At 35.1% G+C, this 24,486-nt stretch overlaps 1 protein-coding gene across 10 annotated transcripts in view; it reads right to left on the reverse strand.

The window, feature by feature from the left end:
- The window catches only part of STAG2 (STAG2 cohesin complex component), a 141,169-nt gene that overhangs the window by 48,283 nt on the left and 68,400 nt on the right, over window positions 1–24,486 (reverse strand). For 8 of the 10 annotated variants that reach the window (XM_019657915.1, XM_019657916.1, XM_019657910.1 and 5 more), the window contains exons 4-12: window positions 22,635–22,799; window positions 17,850–17,946; window positions 10,546–10,622; window positions 8,152–8,356; window positions 5,231–5,382; window positions 3,356–3,429; window positions 2,042–2,165; window positions 1,173–1,271; window positions 1,001–1,080 (exon numbers count right to left, since the gene is read on the reverse strand). In XM_019657915.1, coding sequence (XP_019513460.1) covers window positions 1,001–1,080; window positions 1,173–1,271; window positions 2,042–2,165; window positions 3,356–3,429; window positions 5,231–5,382; window positions 8,152–8,356; window positions 10,546–10,622; window positions 17,850–17,946; window positions 22,635–22,799 — 1,073 coding nt within the window. Of the gene's footprint in view, window positions 1–1,000; window positions 1,081–1,172; window positions 1,272–2,041; window positions 2,166–3,355; window positions 3,430–5,230; window positions 5,383–8,151; window positions 8,357–10,545; window positions 10,623–17,849; window positions 17,947–22,634; window positions 22,800–24,486 lie in introns of those variants that run through there. The other 2 variants (XM_019657918.1, XM_019657919.1) reach the window with 2 other exon arrangements.

The raw sequence follows: 24,486 nt of genomic DNA on the forward strand, positions 1-24,486 counted from the left end.
AAATATGTCTACGTTTTATGTCATGCTCAGAAAGATCTTGCTCATTTTACATAGAAAATAAAAATTTTTAATCTTCCTCAAGTTTTCATCTAGTACTTTAATGGACAGTCATCTCTCATTAGTTTTTATCAGAATTTTGCTGGCTACTATTACACGATAAATTTTCCATATGAGTGTCATAATTTGCATGCTATGGTTTAAAAAGAGACCCTTTTGCAATTATTATTTGGATCATGTTAACCTAAATGTCCACTGATAGATGAATGGATTAATAAAATGTGATATAAACATACAATGGAATATTATTAAGCCTCAAAAGGCATGAAATTCTGGTATCTGCTACAATATGGAGAGACTCTATATATAAAGTAGTCAAATTCAGAGAGATAAAGTAGAAAAGTGGTCACCAGGGATTGGTGGGGACTGGAATGGGGAATTAGTGCTGAGGGTCGAGTTTCAGTATAGGATGATAAAGAGTTCAGGAGATGGATAATGGTGATGACAGCACAATGTGAACGCACATTATGCCACTGAACTATACACTTAAGTATGTTTAAATTGGTAACCTGTATGTTATATATATTACCACAATTTTAAAAAAATATGAATTGCATCACTATTGTATTTTAACGTAATATGTTCAAATTCAGATTGTTTACAGATAAGTTTCAGTAAATACTAGTTACTAAAAGTGTGACAAAATATGATACGCACATTTATATACTCGTGTTTAATTTTATTTCAAGAGCATCTAAGACAGTAAAATATAAAGGAAACTGCCCAAGAAAATGGGCACACATGAATTCCTAGCTCAGATTTTTTTCTATTCCAATGGTTTCCTCTTCCTGTTTTCTCAACTTTATATGAGAAAATTAAACTTGTAGCTGTAAAACCACATAGACAGTTATTAAAATTTAGATCTAGATAAATTTAAACCAAATACTCTAATGTAATATTTAGATATGTAGACATTAATAGTTTGCAATAAATACATACTTACTGTAAAACAAGAGTGAGTAATTTTATTGCTTGTACTGCAACATCATATTCTTTGTCAAGGGTCATAGACACAATTCTATCCTAAGGACAAAAAAATAAAATATTTTTAATGGGAAAGCAAGAGAAAAAAAAATTTCAAATTAATAGGTAATTTTTAAATACTTAATACTCACCTTGAACCGACTGGTGAAAAGCTCCAGTTTGGAATTAAGCTCTTTGTTATAATAAAGCCCTTGTAGAGCAGTGAGACATTTGAGTCTTACTTCACCTTGCTAAATGAAACAAGGAGAAAAATGCATTAAAACTTCGCATATTTTCAACCTGAATATTCAAGATATATACAATAGTGTCTACTTTAAAATTGTAAATATGTTCTATACAATAGCATTTCTTCAGAAACTTTGATAATACAAAAATTGGAATGAAAACATACATTTAAGACTAAATGTCTTTGGGGTTACTATTTCTGTAGGTCAAATAAAATTTTTTCAGAGAAATACTATTGTGCAAGATGATAGTAGCATATTTCACAGTAAGTTTACCTTTACAGAGAAAGTACTACTCGTAAGGGATGTATACAGGGAACTACAAGGCCAGTGAAGAGGCAGCCTCAGAGAAAGGTAGATTAACAAAAAAAATAATAAAACAAATAAAAAAGTCAGAGGCCACGTTTTAACTTATAATCTGGCTAAGACAGATGTTTATCAAAAGAGGAATTAAGAATATATAACATTCACATACTAACTAAGAACTCTTCTTACTGCTCTGAGAAATGCCTCACCACTACCACCAAAATGATCGTAGTATTTCTGTACAAAATATATGTTAAGATTAAAGGGTAAATCAGTGACCAAGTTTCAAAAGTCTAGAGGACTTCATGTTGTAGAGATGATGTTTTCATGGAGCAGACAGAACAGAATAAAGAAGGGAGGCCTATAGGAATATGGTCCCAGGTAATACCTACATGCAGGTAACTTCATGAATGAGCGCTACAGACAGTTATGTCTGTGTGTAGACAAACTATCAGTAGGGTATATCTTACCTTATCATGCATAGTCCAACCAACATATTTTAAATAACTGTCATTAAGAAAGGCATCACTATACATTTTCATCCAAATGCCAATTTCTTCAATACAAATAGCTCGGATTTCAGCTATTGCATCGCTGAATGGAGGAAGGAAAAATTATGCACATGAGTACCACTATATCACAGGACTTGTGGTTTATTCAAGAGATGCCAAATAATTCAAACCTACTATTATTATACCACTATCTTAAGTATTACTGGGGATTTGAAAGTACTGGGTTGTCGGAAAAGTCATGACGCATTTTTGCCACGAAAAACATAGAAAAAATACGTCATGACTTTCCCAACAACCCAACAGAACTGAAGCATGGCCCCTGAATGCCAAAAGTTTACAGTCTAGTCAGCAAAGTGCATTTATTACCATGTAAATACTTTAAATTATATAAAACTACTAACAACATCTGACCCCCACCTTTTACACCATGCCATAGCCCAGCCTGCTGGGCATACTGTAGTCAGAAGAGCGCAGGCACACTAGTCTGATTAGAGCATCATTTTCCAGGTGAGAATTCGTTACACATAACACTGAGGCCAACCTCAGTTTGGATCTTAATGACAGACTAAATTATTTTTAATTCACCCTGTGAGTCACTGAAGGCTTTTGAGCAGGGAAATGATGCAATAAAAGAAAATTTTAGGAAAATTTCAAAGATCTCTAGGCAGGAGAATGATACGGGAATAGACTATGGTAATGCCAGTAGAAATAAAGGTAAGAATGGACAAAAGGACATAACAAAGAAAGTATTAACCTGATTCAATACCTGCCAAGTTGAGGAAATGAGGAAGTTGAATAAGAATGCTACCAACATTTAAAGAACAGGTTAAAGCAGAAATGGTGGTTAAGATTACCTATTTCTTTCCTCTATCAATTCAAAACAGCAAAAGAAAACGTCTCACATCTATCCAAATTTTCCCACTGATATTCAAATGGATAGAGAAGAGAGTCAGGAGTCAGCACGTACAGTCTCTACTAACCTAATACATCCCCAAACAATGAAATACTCTGTACCCTGACTCCTAATATCAGCAGTAGCTTCCACTTGTTGGGTAGCTGCAAGTCAAGAACAACACTACCCCATTCTTCAGATAGGAAACATCAAGTTCAGAACAGTTAAATAACTTGCCTTGAGTGTCTCAATCAGTGGAAGAACTTAAGAGTCTATTGCTGATCTTGCTCCAATGCTCTTTCCACTAACTTACACTGCCTGAGCCACTTTCAAACTCGAATAGAGTAGAATTACATAGAACAAAAGCTGTCCTGACTTACCGGTATCTATGTACAAACACTCCCTTAAATATTGCATTCATCATATTTTCTATTTCATCTTGATTTTCTTGAAGCTGTAAAAAACAAAGTTTCTTTCAATTGTAATAGAAGACAACCAAAAGAGCCTCTAAAAAGTTGATACAAGTATAAATGCAGATTTGTCCAGTGTTTTGGTGGTTACTCCTAATTTTTAATACCACCAGACAACAATAACCACATAGAAAAAAATGACAGGTGTTGTATATCAGGTAGGTAAAGTCCCTTGATACCTGGAATATTTGACTTGGCTTTTAATGTTTGGCTGGTAGATTAATTTTTCTAATGCTCACAAATTTCCATTTTATAAGGGTATGTAAAGAAATTTGTTAAGTAGTTTACTATAATACATATTCCAATATTTGATATTATATTGGTCTTTATTGTCCGAAAAAGAATAGTTGTTTTAACTAGTGCCTGATCAAAAATCAAAAGGAATTTGAGTAAAATAACTTGGTAGTAAATCTGAGGCCCTACTGAATTCTTTTGAGGGAAGCAAAGCTCACTTGAAATAATCACAAGTTAACATTTCAAATCTTGGTCGACTTATCTACCTACTCCCCATACACTTTCAATTCAGAGCTTGAGCGTTAAGAGAAAAACCTTTCACAGTCTAAGTATTGATTAGCTTTTAGATTATGTTCTCTGCTTTTGTAAAAAACAATTTTTCTTTCCATAAATACAATCTTGCTTTTCCAAATAATGCTAACAAGGGCATGCACTTCTTATGTTCATTAGCACAAGTAAATAGTGAAAGGTGCAGGTGGTCTTTCAACATGTTTAAAAACTTAACCCTAATCTAGAAGTATTAATATCTTATATTTGTACAGATAATTTTAATCTCAAAATCCTTTTACCTATATACACTCATTCTGTGTTCCCAATCTTAAATTTATGTCTAAGAATTAGGCCATAATTTCAAGGACTAAGACATGCATTATGTTCACCTAATAAATCATCTGATGAAATTTATTAACTAAATTAAAGGGCAAAAAGGTCAATTCTTCACTTCAAACTATATGAAAACGATGTGGTATTTAGGCATTGGGGAAGTACGGGCAAGATTTTTCTGGATTTTCTTGAGTCAAGGCATTGTAAAAAGTTATTGACTCAGAAAAAAAACAACTTAAAATTTCAACTACTCACACCCAAAATGTCAAAATCAAGTAATTAATTTATGGATTACATGGAAAATATTTTAACACAATGGCACTGCTAATATTTTTGAGACATCAGACTTTGCATATTAGAAATAAAATTAAACATTCCAATGTCAGATAGCAAAATATTATATCATCAATGGAGGAATTTAAGTCACAAACATAACATTGAAATATTTTATGTATTATCATTTAGCATAAGACTGGAAAATATTTTTGTCATTCAAAGTTCAATTCAGTGGTCAGCCATTAATGTAAACCAAGTACCTCTACACTACAAAAACGTCACCAACTGAGACACTAAATAGCTTACAAGTTATTTTTCAAAGTAATTTCACATAAGTGAAACCTTAGTTCTTCCTAAGAAGCTGAGGGAGGAACTTAGGAGAGATATTTTCATAGTAGAGACGAATAATATTAAGGCTTAAAACAACTTGTCAGGGACTCCTTAGTTGAAGCCTTGAACCCTTAATCCTAGTCCACACAGAAATACTATATGCAAAAGGTCCTGTTTGCATAGATAGTCAACAAACCTAAGTTAGACATATAGACAACTTGAAATGCTATTTAAATTTAAATCTTTCAAAAAATTTGATCTGATGAACTAGGAAAGTTATGTCATAATTAATGGTGACCAAGTTTGCCACATATTTATAGCTTAGTCAATATAGAAGTTTACCTCTTTCCGCTTCTGTAATAGGAGTTCTAGCCTCTCATTAGCTCGTTTCCCAATCATTTTATTCCGTTCTGCCTCATATTGTCTTTGTGTGTTATCCATATTAATGCTAAGATTTAGTGCCACATTGACCAAAGCTGTCATCAACTTCATAGCTATTTTCAAAGGGAAAATGCTGAAATTAGTCTCACAGATGCAAAAATGTACAATTTAAGATAAAATGAAATTAAAAACAAAATGGGTTAATCTGCTTCTAACAGAAAAGAAAAATACAGTTGTTACAAATGACAATAAAACACCAGCTAATGTGTACTGAATACTTACTGTATGTCAGTTACCTATGTTAAGTAGTTTTCATAGATTATCTCCTAATCCTTAACAACAACCCTCAAAATTAAGTACTATTATCCCCATTTCATTCACAAGAAAATTGAAGCTCAGGGAGATCAAGAAATTTGCCTCAGATTATACAGTTTATATAAGTAATTAAACTGGGATTCAAAACTAGGTAACCTAGGCTGGCTGAGTGGCTCAGTTGACGAAGAGCACGAGCTCTGAGCAACAGGGTCGCCGGTTTGATTCCCACATGGGCCAGTGAGCTACACCTGAGCTGAGCTGCCACTGAGATGGTGAGAGTGCGTGCTCTTAGCCGCAAGGCTGCTGGTTTGACTCTCGCATGGGATGATAACCTATGCTCACCCGCAACTAAGATTGAAAGTGGTGACTGGACTTGGAGCTGAGATTGCACCCTCCACAACTAAGACTGAAGTACAGCAACTTGACTTGGAGCTGAGGGGTCCTGGGAAAACACAATGTTCCCTTCCCCATTTCCCCAACACTGTTCCCCTCCCCAATTCCCCAATAAAAATCTTAAAACTAGGTAACTTGTCCCCAGACTATGCTCAAACCCCATAATCTATAATATGTCTCTACAATGATCTGTTTCAGAAATCATGATTCACTTTCTAAATAAACTATGGTTTACACAGCAGTCATGTTGCTTTCACCATAACCAAAGAGAGAGGGGATAGCTTTAGTGTTTTTTATCAAGCTACAGTGTATATAAATGTTGGTGAATTTTATCTGTATTTGATTTCCTTTAATTTTACTGTTACATATTATCATCAAGATAATGGTGAAATTACAAAGAAGAGATCTAAATGAAAAGTCAAAAGTACAAAGAATAAAGGATCACTCCATAAAGTGCTTTTCATCAGACTTCCTGCAGATCCCCACCTTCTGTGACTGAACTCTGTGTTTCTGAGACAAGTCTCATCTCCTATGATTTAAAACTTACTAATTGAAATATCTGACCATTTTATGCTTTCTTTAGCTCACTCCAGACTATTTCTCAGACCTGTATCAGCGCATGACAGAATAACACAAAACTAAATCTTAATTTGTGGCTATTGGCTCTCTTTAAGAGAGATTTCCTAATTTTCCTCTCTGAGCTATTTCACACCCTCGGTGAACCAGTTTGCCATTTTGATCTAAAATTATTCACCTTATACAAGCATACTTGTTTTAATTTACTTGAGCCACCAAGTTCTAATCATTAAATACCACCTAACTTCACAGAGAAAGTATACATTCCCTTTTTTTGTGACTTTAAATCTAAAAACAGAAACCTACAGGGACAGTGTCTGCATTTTACTTTTTTAAATGGAGGACTTAGCAGAAGTACATCTTTAATCACAGCTTTAATTCTTTGGGAAAATACTCTAAAGGAAAAAATATCCCCACACCTAGAAAATGAAAAACTTGTAGACACCAAAATATTCTATCATTAAGGCTTAGAATACTATAGTAATAATTAACACCTATTTGGTTTATTCAAACACAAATCAAAAAGCATATATTCACTAATAATGCATCAACAATTTTACCTTTTGCACAAAGGAGAAACCAAAAGATTTTATCAACATTTACACCAAAAACCACTGTCCTAGAATTAATCCTGTAAGTCTTAAAAATGTAACTCATTTCATTAATATTTAAAGATCAAATAATTTGACTCAGCCTCAAGTTACTCAGAAACATAAAATTCAACATTGTGTGATGTGGCTAAATAGTAAGCATCATCCTGTAGGGACCATCATAACAGGAAGGAGTAGAGACATAACCAGAGACAAAATAAGGTCACGAGGACTACATATATAAAATGGCCTATGGTGGGCCGGCCGAATGGCTCAGATGGTTAAGAGCTCGCTTGGGAGCAACAGCTCTGAGCAGCAGGGCCCCGGTTCGTATCCCACATATGAGGGCCAGTGACACTGCCTTCTACAGCTAAGATGCTGAACAACAGCTCGACCTGGAGCTGAGCTGCTGTGAGCCGCCGTGAGCGGCCGACCAATGAGCAGCGAGCGACTGCCTCAACCAGGAAGAGCACAATGATCATACCAACATAGGCCAGTGAAGGGACGTCCTCCACAACTAGACTGAAGAACAAAACAGCAATGTGTCTACCTGTCTGTTCCCCTTCCCCGATTCCCCAATGCTGTTCCCCTCCCCTAATTCCCCAATAAAATCTTTAAAAATAAAATAAAATAAAATAATAAAATAAAAAGGCCTATGATCTCCCCAGGTTTACTGTCAATACCCTTCCTGATAAAACATCTCATCTTTCAAGAACCCAGTACATTCCTATCCACCTCTTTTCCCTTTCTGGGGCACAATAATCAAGTATGGTTACCAAGAGAAAATCACTATATACTAATTATAATATACCTTCACAGAAATGAAACTTGAAAATGCCATCCCATTCCCAGTAATTCATGGAGTTGGAGGAGAGGTGAAATCCTCCTAGTGGTTATTTTATAAACAAAATTAATTAATATGTGTCACCATTATTTCATTTCTTTTGATGAAAATTGTTTTCATCTCTAATCTTACAAAATACACAGAAAATATTTCTAAATACTGACCTGCCAGGGTGCTTGTATGTCGAAATGCTCTGACTTGTGAGTCAGACAATCCTGTAAGAAGTGAAATGACTGTATCCATCATGTATTCATCATATATGATACTATATTGACACTGCCGTACTAATACGCCAATGAATTCACAAAAACTTGATTTGAACTTCTTCCACTGAGGACCAGCCATGGTAAGTGGATAATCTCCACTATCCTAAAACAAAAATTTTAAACAGCAATTTCATTTAAAACACATGACAATGTTTTACTTGTTTTTGAAATAACCTAGGCAGAAGCTGAAATGACTCCTTATCTTCTCCAGTAAAACCCTCAAATTAGGCAGGAGAACAATATGCAAAGGCAGAGGTAAACTTTGAACACTTCTGCTTTTATTTAAGACCAAATGGATACTCTGAATTCCCTTTAACCAGTGAAAATATATGCCAATTACTCTGGTTAAAAAATAAAAAGCCTCGTGGGCCAGCCAAATGGCTCAGTTGGTTAAGAGCTCGCTCAAGAGTTTGAGCTCTGAGCAACAGCGGTTCCAGTCCCGGCCTCAGCTAAGCTGCAGGTGAGTTGCCAACAGGTGGCAGGATGGCTCAACTTAGAATAATAAAATAAATAAAAAGCCTCTCCCATCAAAGCACAACATTACTCTGATGAGCAAAAATGTATTTATTAAATTTGTTTGAAATAAAAGCAAACCAGTTATATTTTTAAATGAATTCAAAATGATAAAATCATCTTCTCAGCCAGTCTAATATATTAAATAATCAAATGATTACAATGTATGTTTTCATTGATGTAAGGACATCAACTAGTCAAAAGACATTAATAACCAGATGATTTAAAAAAAATAGAAATGTAGCTAGTATAGGCTGGAAAGACTGGTACTCAGGTACTCTTCTACATAAATGTGGGATATTCTTCAACATAGTTACATTGAGATTCTTTATAAACAATTAAAAACAAACCAATAATAAGAGACCGATACTACACAGAACTGAGTTTCTGACAAGAGTATCCTAAAGATTTAAGATAATTTTATCAGTACAGTTTAGTAATTTTTTTAACAATTAAATTGTCATAAAAATTTTGTCATAAAAAAACAATATTTTTTTTCCTATATAAATGAAATTATTTCTCATCTGAGAATAAGGTCCCAATACTCCACAAAAAAAATGTTTTCTTCCTTATTTTCTGATTGGCTCATATTTAGTGACTATATTAAAATGTATCATCTTAATTGTTTTTAACAACTTGATTTGCTGATTATTTTCCTATCATATTTCAGGATTCTTATCTTGAATAGCTGTTTCCTTTTAGTAAGAAGGTTCTCACTAAAACATTTAGCATTAGAAGGTTAAAATAATACTATTACTCATAATTACCTCTTAACTACTTGGAGACGGATTAATAGTACTTAGTGATCATCAAAGCCCCCCCCTTTTTTTAGCTGAGCCATGCAGCTCAGCAGCTGCTCAGCTTGGGCTGGGAATCAAACCGCTGTTGCTCAGAGCTTGCACTCTTGAGCGAGCTCTTAACCACCTGAGCCACTAAGCTGGCCCATCAAAGCCATTTTAACAACTGTTGTCTATCTTTTAGAATGATAGTTGAAAGCCCCTTCTCATCAGAGTAAGCGGGGGAAAAAATGATCAGGTAAAACTCAAATGAGTCAAGGCTTTTCACTTGAAAATTCATTGTGAAAAGTTTTGCAGAGTAAAACTCCTAGTGTTGGAATGTATAGCAGTGAACAAAACAAAAAAATCCTGCCCTGAGGTAGCTTACATTATAGTAAGTCTAAATATGTCTTTATTGTTAACAATACTTCAAAGGTATCACTTTGATAAAGGATCAACAAGTCTAAGCTACTATTTTTATTTGTATTGTTATTACTACATTCTGAAACATCAAGGAGATTTTAAACAACAAAATTATTTATATGTGTGTGCATATGTGAGTGCACGTATGTGTATTCCTTTACCTAAGCTACCTTGTTCCCCAAACACTGACCAAATCTTCTTTTTACAATATTCCAAGATATCTTCTTAGCCTCTAACCTTTATTCTTCCTTGAAATTTTAATTTTTGACAATAAAAATAGCTACAATCTATTAAGTTCTTACTATGTGCCAGGCATTATAAAATGCTAAGGAATTTTTCAAACATTACTGAATTCAATCTTTATAATAGCATTATGAGATAAGTATTATTAGCCCCATTTTACAGATGATGAAATTGATGCTAAGCCAACAACTTGCCCAGGGTCATACAGCCATCAGCTGATTGAATTTGATGCCAAAGCTTTTACCCACAACACTAATACTCAGAATTTAAGAATACTTTCAAGAGTAAATCAAGAGCAACATGCATAAAATTATCAAAATATTTAGGGTAATGTTACCTCATCAAACTCTTCAGTCATTTTTCGAATTATTTCAGAGTTCTGCATATGTCTAAACATTTCTGCTGTGACAACTCCTGAAATTTACAATAAGTGTAACAAGTTAATATATGGTAAAATGATAAAAAAAGAGAGAACTTCTAAGTCAGTCTCTAATACTTAAATGTCTAAAGTCAAACAATAAGGTGTACTTCATCACGTGATCTTTACTGTGATCCTCAACCCTATAAAGCACAAATCCCATTCTCAATGTACGTAAGAAAACAGCCCCACACTTCTGACAGATAACCTTCTTCCTAGAACAAACAGCCTTGGCCACTTCTACCTGACTTACTTTACTTATGCCTATAATACGTATACTGGCTTAGTCTCTTTAATATAAAACATATATCATCAAGAATGAGGTAGCCTCCAGGGCAACATTTAAAGCCTTAAGGATAAACCTAAAGGTAAAAAGGGAAAGAGTAACAGGTAGAGTTTACTTGAGTCAGGTTTCTTTATTAAGCACTACTATATGTAAGGCAATGACATCCATCATCCTCTAAAAGATCTTCAAATAAACATACAAGGTGTGGCGTTTCCACCAATGAACACACTAAAGGACAGACATCTGGAAACCAGGAAGCTGTTTTTCACCAGACACCTAATTTGTGAGCTCCTTGATCTTGCACTTCCCAGCCTCCAGTCTGTGAGAAATCAATTTCTGCTTATAGCTACCTAGTCTATGGTATTCTAGTATAGCAGCCTGAACGCACTAAGACAGGATAACAAACAATAAACTAATAGTTACGCAAACTTAAACTTAAGTATTATGTCAGATGTTTATTAAGGGTGAATAAATGTCTTGGCTATTGGCAGTGGCAAGCAGCTAGTGAAATAGGGTAGTCAAGCAAGGCTTTTCTGACAGTGGTATTTGAATGAATACCAGGAAGAAGTAGGGGAGTGAACCATTCAGATATCTGGAGAACTCTCAAAGAGGAGACAATAATATTTTTGTAATCTATAATTCCATTAAAAGAAAAAGGAAGGTGAGAAATAGAACTCAGAGAAGAGAAACTTACACGTGTAAGAAACCAATCGCAAGAGGATATATATAAGAAAGTGAACAATGACCATTTTTTGGGAATCCATTAGTTTTTTTCTTGTTTTGTTTTTGTTTTAAGTTTTTGAATAGCTGTTTAATAGTGTCAGTATATAATTTGTGGGGCCATTGCTAAATGAAAATGTGGAGCCCCTGTTCACAAAGCTAGAAATGTGCTGTTAGCAGTTCAAAACTATATATCCTTTTCTCTTCTTGTATGTTCCTTCTCCAATTTGCCATGGTGTTTTTCATTTGCTATTTAATGTCATTATCAGTAAAGAAAGGAAAAATTTTAAATTATTTCCATGAGTTGTAACATTTATCATTATATCATACGTCAGTCTTAAATACAAGTATAAGAGCATTTGATTTGCAAAAGAATCACTAAAATTGTCTAATTATTATTTCATAGTTTGTACATATACATATATATATTTATTATCAGAACAGTAGAAATACTGCATAAAATAAACCAACTTTTAATTTCATTTCTAGATATGTGCACATCCTACCAGCACACTCTTCCTGCTGGGTATTGAGTAAAGAAGGGCAGAAAGGAAATAAAACTATGAGCTGCCTTATTTTTCTTTCTTTCCATGTCATAGTTTTCAGTGCAAATCGTTGGCTCCTAGATGAAGTAACACGAGCCAGAAAGAATAGGGTCTCTTGGCATCTGTATTTCTTAGGCCACTATTGCCTTCTTTCTGTGTTCAAAGCAAGTATTAGTTTGAATAGAAAGTGTGACGAAAAAGCGAAATACAAGGTGTGATCAAACCATATGGTGAATGTTTAAATTAAAAAAAAAAATTATTACAGTAAAAGACACATTCCCATTAATGCCCCTGAAAATACTCCCCCTTGCTTCGAACACATTTATCCCACTGTTCTTGCCACTTTCTGAAGCAGTTCTGGAAGTCCTTTTTCATGAGTGTCTTTAGTTGCACTGTTGTGGCTGCCTCCATGTCTTGAATCCTTTTGACTTTGAGGAAGAGCCAGAAGTCTCAGGGTGCCACATCCAGGGGATGAGGACACACAGTAAAGTTTTTGACAGAAATTGCCATACCAGAAGCGATGTGTAACACGGAGCCTGTTCGTTGTGATCAAGAAATGCGGTGAATGCTGCTGCCCAATGCCATCCAAAGGAAAGGCAGGGATCTTCAATTTGGGAAGAGGCATGTCAAACCTTAGTAATGTGTTTGACAAGTTTCAACTTGTCCAGTGCAATCAGTTGGGTGTGAGCTATGGTTGAGAGAAGTGTGTTTTGAAGTGTGCCATAAATCCTCCTCCATCACGACAATGCTCCATGTCACACATCGCTTCTGGTATACGGCAATTTCTGTCAAATAAAAACACTATGATGTGTCCTCCTCCACCTTATTCACAGGATCTGACACTGTGCGACTTCTGGCTCTTCCCCAAAGTCAAAATGATTCAGGACATCGAGGCAGTCATGACAGCACAACTAAAGACATTCATGAAAGAGGACTTCCAGAACTGCTCCAGAAAGTGGCAAGAAGTGGGGGATGTGTGCTCGAAGCAAAGGGTAGTATTTTGAAGGGGATTAATGGCAATGTGTCTTTTACTATAATTATTTTTATTTAAACATTCACCATATTGTTTGATCACACCTCATTAGTTGTAGTCCCCTCTCACCCAGAAGCCTGTAATCTACCTAGAAGTTTAAATAAAGAATAACTCAAAGAAGGAAGGAGAAAATAAAATATTAAAGGATGTAATAAATGCCCTAATGAGTGGCAATGCCAAGAAAGGCTCAGACCCGCCCCTCCCCCCAAAAAAACCCAAAAACATTTAGCATAAGTCAGGTATTTCAGAGAGAAGGAATCTGGTAAGAACATTTAAAATTTTAAAGGAGGATGGGAGCACAGAGGAAAAAGGCATATTAAAATAAGGAGTAAAAGTTAGCCAAGTAGAGATGACATATCAGAAAGGGATTTCTAGGGAAAAGTTTTAAGGAGACAATGTGAGAAGATGTACATGAACTCCCACTTGAGGGTGTCAGATTTAAAAAAGGAAGAACAAATGTAAACCCTGGATTATCAAAACCATATTTCTATTGCTGGATTATTTATTCCTTGCCAGTCTTATCACTAGGAATACCATAAATATAGTAACATCTAAAAAAAGAATGTCTTTACACAGGAAGATGGGATTTATTATAAAAATTAGATATAATTAATACATTTATTTCAATTGGCCAAGCTATATTTTGTATATGCATGTACTTGTGTTTGTGTGTATACATTTGAAAACAACAATAAAACATCATGTTCTTTCCAACCCCAAACCTGAAAAGAAGAATTAGTACTTGAGCACGTTCTCTATGGGCATGCAATTGAAGACTTTCCAGTAGCATAAAACAAAACCAGCAGTGGTAGCCCAGGAACTAATGTAACATGCACTGAGCCTCCTATGTGCCAGCCACTTCACATACATTTAGCCCTGGTAACAAGTCTATGAGGCAGGTAACTATGTAATCCTGGCTTTATGGATGAGGAAACTAAGGCTATGGCAAAAAATAAGTTAAATAGTTTGTCTGACATGATTCATCTCTAGCATGCTTACAACCCCCCAGGTGAAATCAACTTCTAGTGGTGCTGTGAAAGGGCCCTTAAAAACTTAACACAGCTTTAAAGAACCAAATGACTGCTTTAAAATATTAAAAAATTTGTTAGAAACCACCACTCCCTTGGCTAAAGAAGTGCATTCTCAACAACCTTTTGAAGAGTTTTTTACTTTAATCTAGACTCATGGATATATCTTCAGAACCTTCCCTTGCTTTATTATTATATACCCAGATGCTGCAACTTGGCAGTACTAGAAACAGACAAGTAACTCAAAACCTGAAACAATTTCTATGAAATAAACATTTATATATAAATAAATCTCAAAGCAAATATACTGAATACATTTTGACAAATGTCCCACTTCTGAAAAGCTCTTCCTCTCATCTCATAGACCATACAATTGCCAAAACCCCCAAAATAAGCAGGAAAGTAGTTGTCACAAACTCCGTGCATGTACCATATTTTGCTGTGTATAATGTGTACTTTTTTGCCCAAATGTGTGACGGAAAAATAAGGGTGTGCATTATACATGGGTAGTACTAATTATTTATCTATATAAATGTTTTTTTTAATTCTTTAACTCTAGAAATCAATGACAATACCCATATGCAACATAATACCCGGGAATATGATAATCAGTTTTGTGACGAACTTGCAACGATGAACAGTTCTTGGCCTTCTATGATGTATAAATATTGTAAATTTGTTACCAGTACATACAATTTCTTGTACCTTGAACCTGTTCTTGTTTTGTAATTATTTGTTACATAAAATTTATTGTACCATAATATGTTAAAAAATAAATGCTAAAATTCCTTTGTAATACAAAAAACAAGTACCTAAATATAAACAAATAAAAATTTGAATTAAAAAAATTTTTAAAAAGGGCTAGCCGAGTGGCACATTGGTTAAGAGCTGGCTTGGGATGCCAGCTCTGAGCAGCAGGCCCCGGTTCGGATCCTACATGGGGCCAGTGACACTGCCCTCTACAGCTAAGATGGTGAACAACAGCTCGACTTGGAGCTGGGCTGCCGTGAGATGATGGCGTAGGCTGCAGCCCCTGCAGCGGTGGGCTGCCATAAGCTACCATGTGTGGCCAGCAGCCAGAATGAGCAGCTGGCAGTGGTGTGAGCTGCCAAGAGCCACCGTGAGCAGCCGTCCAGAGGCCGGCAACCGATCCCCCTCACCCGAGAAGAGCGCAATGATAATACCAACATGGGCCAGTGAAACAACGTCCTCCACCACTAGACTGAAGAACAAAATGACAGCAACTTGTCTGTTCCCTTTCCCCCAATTCCTCAGCACTGTTTCCATCCCCCCAATTCCCCAATAAAAATCTTAAAAAAAAAAAGATTTAAAAAAAGATCCTTTTCCTTTGAAAGTTTGGGCCAAAAATGTGGGTGTGCATTATACACAGCAAAATATGGTAACTCCTGAGGCAGGTGTGAAGGCATTAGGACCTCAGGCCAGAGCCCACTGCCTGAAAAGTCTTTCATGAAGAAAGACTGCTTGCTAAAAACTGGCGAACTGAAATATGACAGCTGACCATGAAGGAAGAAAAAACAACACTGACCACAGAATCCATAACCACAGAGCGGTCTAGAGCCATTCAGTGTGGGGCCAAATTCCCTCCACACCTCAATAGCTGCAGAGGGCATAACTAAAGTAAAATAACCGATGCTCATAATGACAATCCTGAGTCCACAGGAAAAAGTTAAAGTACACTGTACATACTTAAGGATTTTCTAACTCATTTATAATAGAATTGTTTCAAATAATTTTGAATGTTTTAAAAGTATTTAATGACCTTAACCTTGATTATATCATAAATTCCCTTTATGGAGCTTTCTTGAGTCTAAAAACATATATATTATGGCAGTATTTCAAATCTACCTGATAATTTAAGTTTTTAACACTTTCAATTTAAAATTTTTTTGACAACCTGGTTTGTAACAAGATATATCCAAATGGAATTGGGCAGCTCCTGATTTATAGACACACTGAAGACAGGGAAAGAATGAATCTGATAAAGGGAAAATGCTCTGACTATGGCCTTGTTTTAAAACTACAATTCAGAAGCCTAATGAGGAATCTAAAACTGATCAACCGACAGTATTACGGGAAAGATGGAAGATAAAAATTTGAATTTCAACTTATCAAATTATTTGTGGCCCCTGTTCAGTTGTTTTGCCATCAACCCTCTATTTTCAAAGAATATAAAGTGAAAGGACATGGCCCTTGATTACATAACACAACAAACAGTTACCTGTACCCGTCTACTGCAGAAAGATGGACTTGGATACAGACAGAACAAAAATAATATTAATATTATGTCATTTAAAAAAATAATCTGCTTCATCATATTGTCATTACAACACTTCCTCGGAGCAGTCAAAATTTTCTAATATTGATTTGCAGCTACCATTAGCTAAGAAGTCAAATAAAGTAGGAAACTCTTTGTACTCTAAAATTAAGACAATTTAAAAAAAATTCTCAAAACTGACCACAGTAATGGCATTATGAAGACCACTAACTTGAGAAGTTAATGTATTTCTCAGGCCTCATATACATAACATTTAATATGCATGCTGTGCTGAATGTTGTAGTCAACCTCAAATAAAATGCAATAGTTCTTATAATGTTATTTGTTTTCCAATTCCAATAACAGTATTTTCAAAGGAGTATTATAAAATTAAAGGAGTAGACCTAAGTAAATTTTTTCCTAGGATTCTTTCTTCAGATTTGTTTAAGTGAGTCATTCTATAGCATCTTAAATTTTTAGATCTATTTTTAAGCAACTTTCCCTCCTCCTGACTTCTAATGCCCATGTTTTTGGTGCCATTTTCATTTAAAAAAAAAAGTAATCCCTTTGGGAAACTTTGTAACATTTACTTGGCTTAGACATTTTCTAGAATTTCAAGGATGGACCAAGCATTAGAGACTGGGATTATCAGAACCTGCCCATGATCTCGATGACTCATTTACTGATCCAGATCAGGATGTTGACTCCTCAACTTACATATTTTTGTCCCCTGGACAAATGTCTGCACTAAATATTTTTGTCTCAGGAGAGATATTTCTATATTTTACATTTTTCCCACTCCTACTTCAAAATATTTTTAAATAAGGTAAAAACATTTTAAATAATACCCCACCCCAATCCAGCTTCTCTACCTTTGTGGGGAAAAAAACTTGAAATTTCACCAATACCGTATTTAACTTACTTACTTACCTACTTATTTACTGTTATTCATGGCACTTTTAAATTCCCTACACTTTAAAATTCCCTGCCATTTGAACCTGTATCTCTTCATTATCTTCCTCCTCCCTTCTTAATCCAGTTCTTTGCTCCTAATACCAGATGCTGAAAGTGGGAAATACATCTAATAAAAGTAATACAACAATTATAAATTGCCAAGTCTTTAGTTAACTTCACATATGAATACAACTGTCTCAAAAGTTTCTCTCTCACTTTGTTCTTTACTCATTTTTCCTTATATATCTTGTATACTTATAATGCAAACAGTTCAATATCTTGTCATTATTTTCCATACAAAGTGCTAATACATCTTTAGGAGCAACAAAAAAAAGAAGAGACCATTTGAGAACATTCTGCTTCCAAAATAAATATATCTTACCTTTACAGCCTGAACACTGAATAAAAAAGTTGATGAGGTCAAGAAGTGCTATGTCTCGGTCATGCTTGTATGACTCTATCCAATCATCTACCACCGACTACAGTAGAGGGGGGGGAAAAACCATTAGCTTTGTCTAATGTTCTAAGAACTAAGTTTGATTAAAGTCATTAAAATTCAACATTAAGTGGTGTTACATTATATCAAATTAATATATACATACTTGTATACTAAAATTAAAGTTAAATTTTAACAGTAGAATTGAATTCAGTAAAATTATCACCTGATAAAGCACAACTACTTTCTATTTCTTCGTGATATTAAAGATATCCTAGGGCTGGCCGAGTGGCTCAGTTGGTGAAGAGTTGGCTTAGGAGCATGAGCTCAAGGCTGCTGGTTTGACTCCCGCATGGGATGGTGGCTACGCCCTCCCACAACTAAGATTGAAGAACAACTTAGCTGGTCTCCTTCGGCAATTCCCCAACACTGTTCCCCTCCCCCAATTCCCCCAATAAAATCTTAAAAAAAAAAAGATATCCCAGAAAATATTAAGACACACCCATATTTCTTTTTAACTAAAATATTGTACAAAATAATAAACGTTAACATTGTAATGAATGAATTTCTTTTTAAAAAGTGAATGCCAACAGTGATTAAAAGATATATTGTAAAAAAAAAGGGAATGCCTAGGTCAATGAGGAAATGTAGAACAAAATAACATTTTTTTTCAACAGTGAGCATAACTTGTATTAATAAGAAAGGGTAATTGAAGGCAAAATAAACATCAAAACAAAGGACAGAGAGTTTAGAGATATGGAGACTAAATATGTTGATGAGAATACTCTCCAAATTGATGTACAGACTCAATGCAATCCTCATCAGTTGGCTTCTTAGTAGAAAATGGAAAGTTGATTATGAAATGCTTATGGTGATGCAAGGTATCCAGAATAATTAAAACAACCTTGAAAAAGAAAGAAGTTGGAGGTCCCACACTTTATGATTTCAAAACTTACTACAATAATCAAGAATGTAACTTAAGGACAGACATGTAAATTTAGTGGAATAAAATTTGAGAGTCCAGAAATAAATCCTTACATTGATGGTCATTTGATTTTTGACAAAGATGCCAACACAAATTGATAGAGAAAGACTAGTCTTTTCAACAGTAGTGCTGGGACAACTGGCTATCTGTGTGCAAAAGAATGAAGTTGGACCCTACTGCACAGCATATACAACACTTAACTCAAAATGGATCAAAGATCTAAATGTAAGAGTTAAAACTCTAAAACACAGAGGCAAATCTTCTTAACAGTGCATTAGGCAAAACCGTCTTGGATATTAGACCAAAAGCACAAGAGACAAAAAAATAAATAAATTTGACTTACTCATAATTAAAAATTTTTGTGCTTCAAAGGGTTCCATCAAGGAAGTGAAAAGACAACCCACAGAATGGGAGAAAGTAATTTGCAAATCATATATCTGATAAGGGATTTGTGTCCAAAATATATAAACAACTCTTTACAATTCAATCATTTTAAAAAGGTAAACAACTCAATTAAAAATATAGGCAAGGGATGTAAATAGACAGTTCTACGTACAAGGTATTCAAATGGCTATTAGCACATGAAAAAGTGCTCAATGTATCTGGCCATCAAGAAAAACAGCAATAAAACCACAATAAGATACTACTTGACATCCACTATTATGGCTACAACAAAACAGAACGACAACAAATGTTGGCAAGGATGTGGAGAAATGGAATGCTAAAACATGGCTGGTGAGAATTTAAACTGCTGCTGCCACTTTGGGAAAACAGTTTGGCAGCACCTCAAAAAATTAAATAGAGTTAACATATTGACCCTATAACTCAAATCCTAGGTACTGTATATATTTTCCAAGGGAAATAAAAACATACGTCATCCAAAAAATAACTTGCACAAGAATGCTCTTAACAGCATTATTCATTCTTAATAGCCAAAAAGTATAGAAACAAACCAAACATGCATGCATCAAGGGATATATGGATAAACAAAATATAATATATCCACACAATGGAATATTATTTGGCAATAAAAAATAGTTATAATACATGCCACAACATGAATGAACCTTGAAAACATTATGCTAAGTCAAAGAAACCACTCAAAAAGGACCACATATTGTATGATCCCATTTATATGAACTGTCCAGAATAGGAAAATTTATAGAAAGTAGATTAGTGATTGCCTAGACCTGGGGCAGGTGAGGAGAAAGTGACGGCTAATGGGCCAGAGGTTTCTTTGTGGGGTATTGAAAAATATTCTAAAATTACATAGTCATGATAACAGAACTACTCTAAATATACTAAAAAACACTAAATTTACACTCTAAGGATGAATTTTATGGTATGTGACATACATCTCAATAAAGTAATTTTTTAAAAACGTAACTAAAAAATAAAAACGGTACTTTCTTCCTTTGAGGACAGAAAAGGAAACCATGAAACAGATACAAAAATTTTTAATGAACGAAATTTTAATAACTAGGATGATAAGTAACAGCTAATATAAAGAATGAAAAATCAGGAGGGAATAAAGTTTTAAGTTATATACCAACAAATATGAAAACTAGGTGCAAACTAAATGAACAAAATATATACAATTTGACATACAAAAACAATGATTATACAAATAATATATGATAATAATATAAACAAATAATATGATAAAGAAAAAGGAAATATTATCTAAGAATTACCTGTCTCAGAGAGAATGACTACAGATATTCTAAAACTTGACTCAATTTCTAGATTTCAGTCCTTTTCTGTATTTTACAAGTTTGTATATGTTAACCAACTCAATTTATGAAAGAAACGTGTTTAAGATTCCTAAATATGATACAGGAAATAAAATGCATTATGCAACTATGAAAGTTTTGAAACACAGCCCCAATTTGTTTAACATTGTTCCTCAATAAAGAAGGGGGGGGGTCTATGTCTCCTTTTCCAGAACAGAGTTCAGTAGAAACGATGATTCCAAGATTGGGTCACACAAGGTATTTCAAATTCTGCACTGGGTTCTTGGAGCACGAGAACTAACTAGACACTCCTGCTCAGGATACTTTCTCCAAACCCAGAAGCTATACTGTAAGAAGCACATGGAAGGACCATTTGTAGGTCTTCCAGTTAACAGTTCCAGCTGACCCCAGTCTTCAAGCCATTCCAGATTAGGCGCCAAACATGAGCAAGGAAGCCTCCAGATGATTCTAGTCCCTAACTGTTTATGTCACCTCCAGGCAGTCTCAGCTAAGGCCCCAGCCATCATGGAATGGGAGCATAGATGAGCCATCCCTATTTACTGGGTTGTCGGAAAAGTCATGAAGCAATTTTACAACGAATAACATAGAAAAAATACGTCATCACTTTTCCGACAACCCAATGTTCTGTCTGTATTTTAGGCCATAGACTCATTAAGCATAGTAAAATGGTGAGGTTGTTCTTTTATATCACTAAGTTTGGGGTGGTTAATTATGCAGCAATAAATAACAGGAACAATTTTACAAAACCACACATATTTAGATAAGTCCATATTTATAAATAAGATTTGCCATTTCAGTTATTCATTAACAAAAAGCTTAAATGGCTAGTTCTCCCTAAAGCATCCATGTGTAACTTTTGTTGATTAAAGTTAATTCTATTAAGGAAAAAACTATTCCATATAGCTTTTATAAATTATATAATAACTTTACTAAGCATGTATATTCTGAGTATTGTGCTTATTCAGTATTTAAAAACCATGGTTCTAACTTCCATCATGAAGCTAAATGCTTTCATCATAAAATTATGCAAAAGAAACAAAATTAGGATGATCTGACATGGATATAACTCTAACTTTGTTTTACTCTTTTGCTAAAAAACAGCACAAGTAGTAAAATTTGTAATAAACAACAGTGATCAAAATAATTCAATTCACTAAAGTAGATAGTGATTATATTAGGTCACTCAACCAAGAATTCTATTGGGCAAATGACTTCATATTTTAATGATAGCTATATAAATTCTGGGGAAATTAAAACTTCATAGTCAGGGTTTACATCACCATTTTTTTTTTGGCTGAGCCATCCTGCCACCTGTTGGCAGCTCAGCTCGGGCCTGGAATTGAACCGGCGACCCTGTTGCTCAGAGCTTGCACTTTTGAGCGAGCTCTTAACCAACTGAGCCATTTGGCTGGCCCTACATCAGCATTTTTTTTTGAAAGCTTAGAGAGTAAATTATTTTTTTTTAATTTATTTTTTTTTATTGTTAGTTTCAGGTGTACAGAACAATGCAATAGTTACCCTTTTCACCCTCACAAAGTAACAACCCCCCTCCCCCCATCTTTTGCCCTCTCACCCCCCATATCATGCTTATCTATTACAATTCCATTGAATCCATTCCCGCACTCTACTCCATGTCCCTAGGTTATATGTATATATAATTATAGTTGACATACAATATTATTCAACATCAGTTTCAGAAATACAATGCGGTGATCAGGCCTCTACATCAACTACATCAGCATATTTTTTACCAAATAATCTATTGTATGCCATTAAAAGGAAATAATGGAGCAGAAAATGACTCAAGACACAGATTAAAGGTCTTATGTCTGAATAGACACATCCTTAGTTTTATGACTAGTTTATTGCTTTTTTTCTAATAAGCAGTGTTAGAAAAATTTTAAACACAATTAGAAAATCAGGGATATATTTACATAACTCACTAAAGTTTAAAATGTACAAATAAAGTGGGAAGAACACGATAAACATTACCTGCATAGCACTCTTGCCCATTTTCACAACTTCAAACAACATCATGTTTTCCACTCCATTCTGTTGGTGATGCCCATTCATTCGGTTTGGACCAGAAGGAGGTTTTCCTCCTCCATTTCCACCTTTGCCCTTTTCTCCTGGGCCCTTTTTGCCTTTTTTACAAGTCTGCATAAAAATACAAGTTGGTTAAGTTATATCATTATCATTGAGAGTTCAAAATAAAACTTACAGAAGCAGTTGATAGGGTGCATAATTGTGCTTAAACCTAAAGGGGAGTGCCATACACGTCATATAAAATGATATGATTGTGACAGCCTCTTTGTGGTATCAATCTTTTCATTTATACTACCAGGCACCACCTCACACGACATTGTCGTTAGGAGCAGAGCCTCAGCAGACTGACAGACTGCATGAGGCCAAACTTCTACTCTTATTAGCTGAATGATGATCTTAAGCAAGTTACTTAAATTAACCACACCATGCTCCAGAGAGTTCTGATTTGTAAAGTAATAATAAAACCGTGCCTACTTCATAGGGTTCCTGCTTTAGGGTGCAGACTGGAGCAGGCAGCAAGAATAACAAAACTCCTTATCAAGTAAGTAAATCATACCTAGGTAAACATTTTAATTTGATGCATATTGTTAGTCCTCATAAATCATTGCAGTGCACTGACAAAGGAATTCTAAACAGCCTGAGTAGGTGTATCAACCTCATTCTTGTTCTGAGTCTTCCCTCCAACACTTATTTATCATGAAAATTCAATTAATGTTATTAACACTATGGAAATGAAGCCCCTTTATAAGCAAGTTTCCAATATTGGGGGTGGGGGCTTTACAAATAAGTGAAAAGTTTGCCTACATGCCTGAGTTATAAAATACCTCACAGCTTTTATACCTTGTTACAGAAATACAAGTCATTCCCTAACTCGGAGTCCTCATTTATAAAATGCCAGAATTGTACTAGATGGTTTCTAAGGTCTTTTAGACTTATACATTTCTATGATCAAGAGCAAGGGTTGGCGAACTTTCTGTAAATTACCAGACAGTATAATAAATATTCTAGGCTTTGTGGGCCATATAACTGGTCTGTCACATATTCTTTATTTCTACAACCTTTAAATATGTAAAAACGGGGTCGGCCAAGAGGCTCAGTTGGTTAAGAGTTAGCTTAAGAGCGTGAGCTCTGAGCAACAGGGTCGCCGGTTCAATTCCCACATGGGCCAGTGATGCTGCACCTGAGCTGAGCTGCCAGCAGGTGGCAGGATGGCTCAGCTGGTGAGAGCACATGCTCCTAACAAGATTGGCTGCTTGATGGTGGACTATGTTCACCGGTAACCAAGACTGAACTCAGCACCTTGAACTGAGCTGCCATCTGGATGGTTCAGTGGATAGAGCATGCACTCTTAACAAACAAGGCTGCTGGTTCAACTCCCACACGGGATGGTGGCTACGCTCATCTGCAACTAAGATTGTAACACAGCACCTTGAGCTTAGAGGCCACGAGCTGCCAACAGGCAGCCAGATGGCGACTGGCGCCCTCCACAACTAAGATTGAAGAACAACAACTTGTCTGGTCCTCCTCCCCAATTTTCCAACACTGTTCCCCTCCCCCAATTCCCCAATTAAATAAAAAAATGTAAAAACGATTCTTAGCTCAAAAATGCAATAACACAATAGAAAAATAGGTCATAGTTTGCAGACCCCTGATCTATAACCAGGTCTACAAATTTAATTCTACTGACAGCCTGTATGTTTCTATACTTTGTTCCATAAAGGGTCCTTCCTCTTCCTGCAAAAGTCCAAAACCACCCAACTCTTAACATCTACTTCAAACACCTTCATAACAACTAAAA

This window comes from Hipposideros armiger, unplaced genomic scaffold (assembly GCF_001890085.2).
Source record: "Hipposideros armiger isolate ML-2016 unplaced genomic scaffold, ASM189008v1 scaffold_281, whole genome shotgun sequence".
Taxonomy (NCBI): domain Eukaryota; kingdom Metazoa; phylum Chordata; class Mammalia; order Chiroptera; family Hipposideridae; genus Hipposideros; species Hipposideros armiger.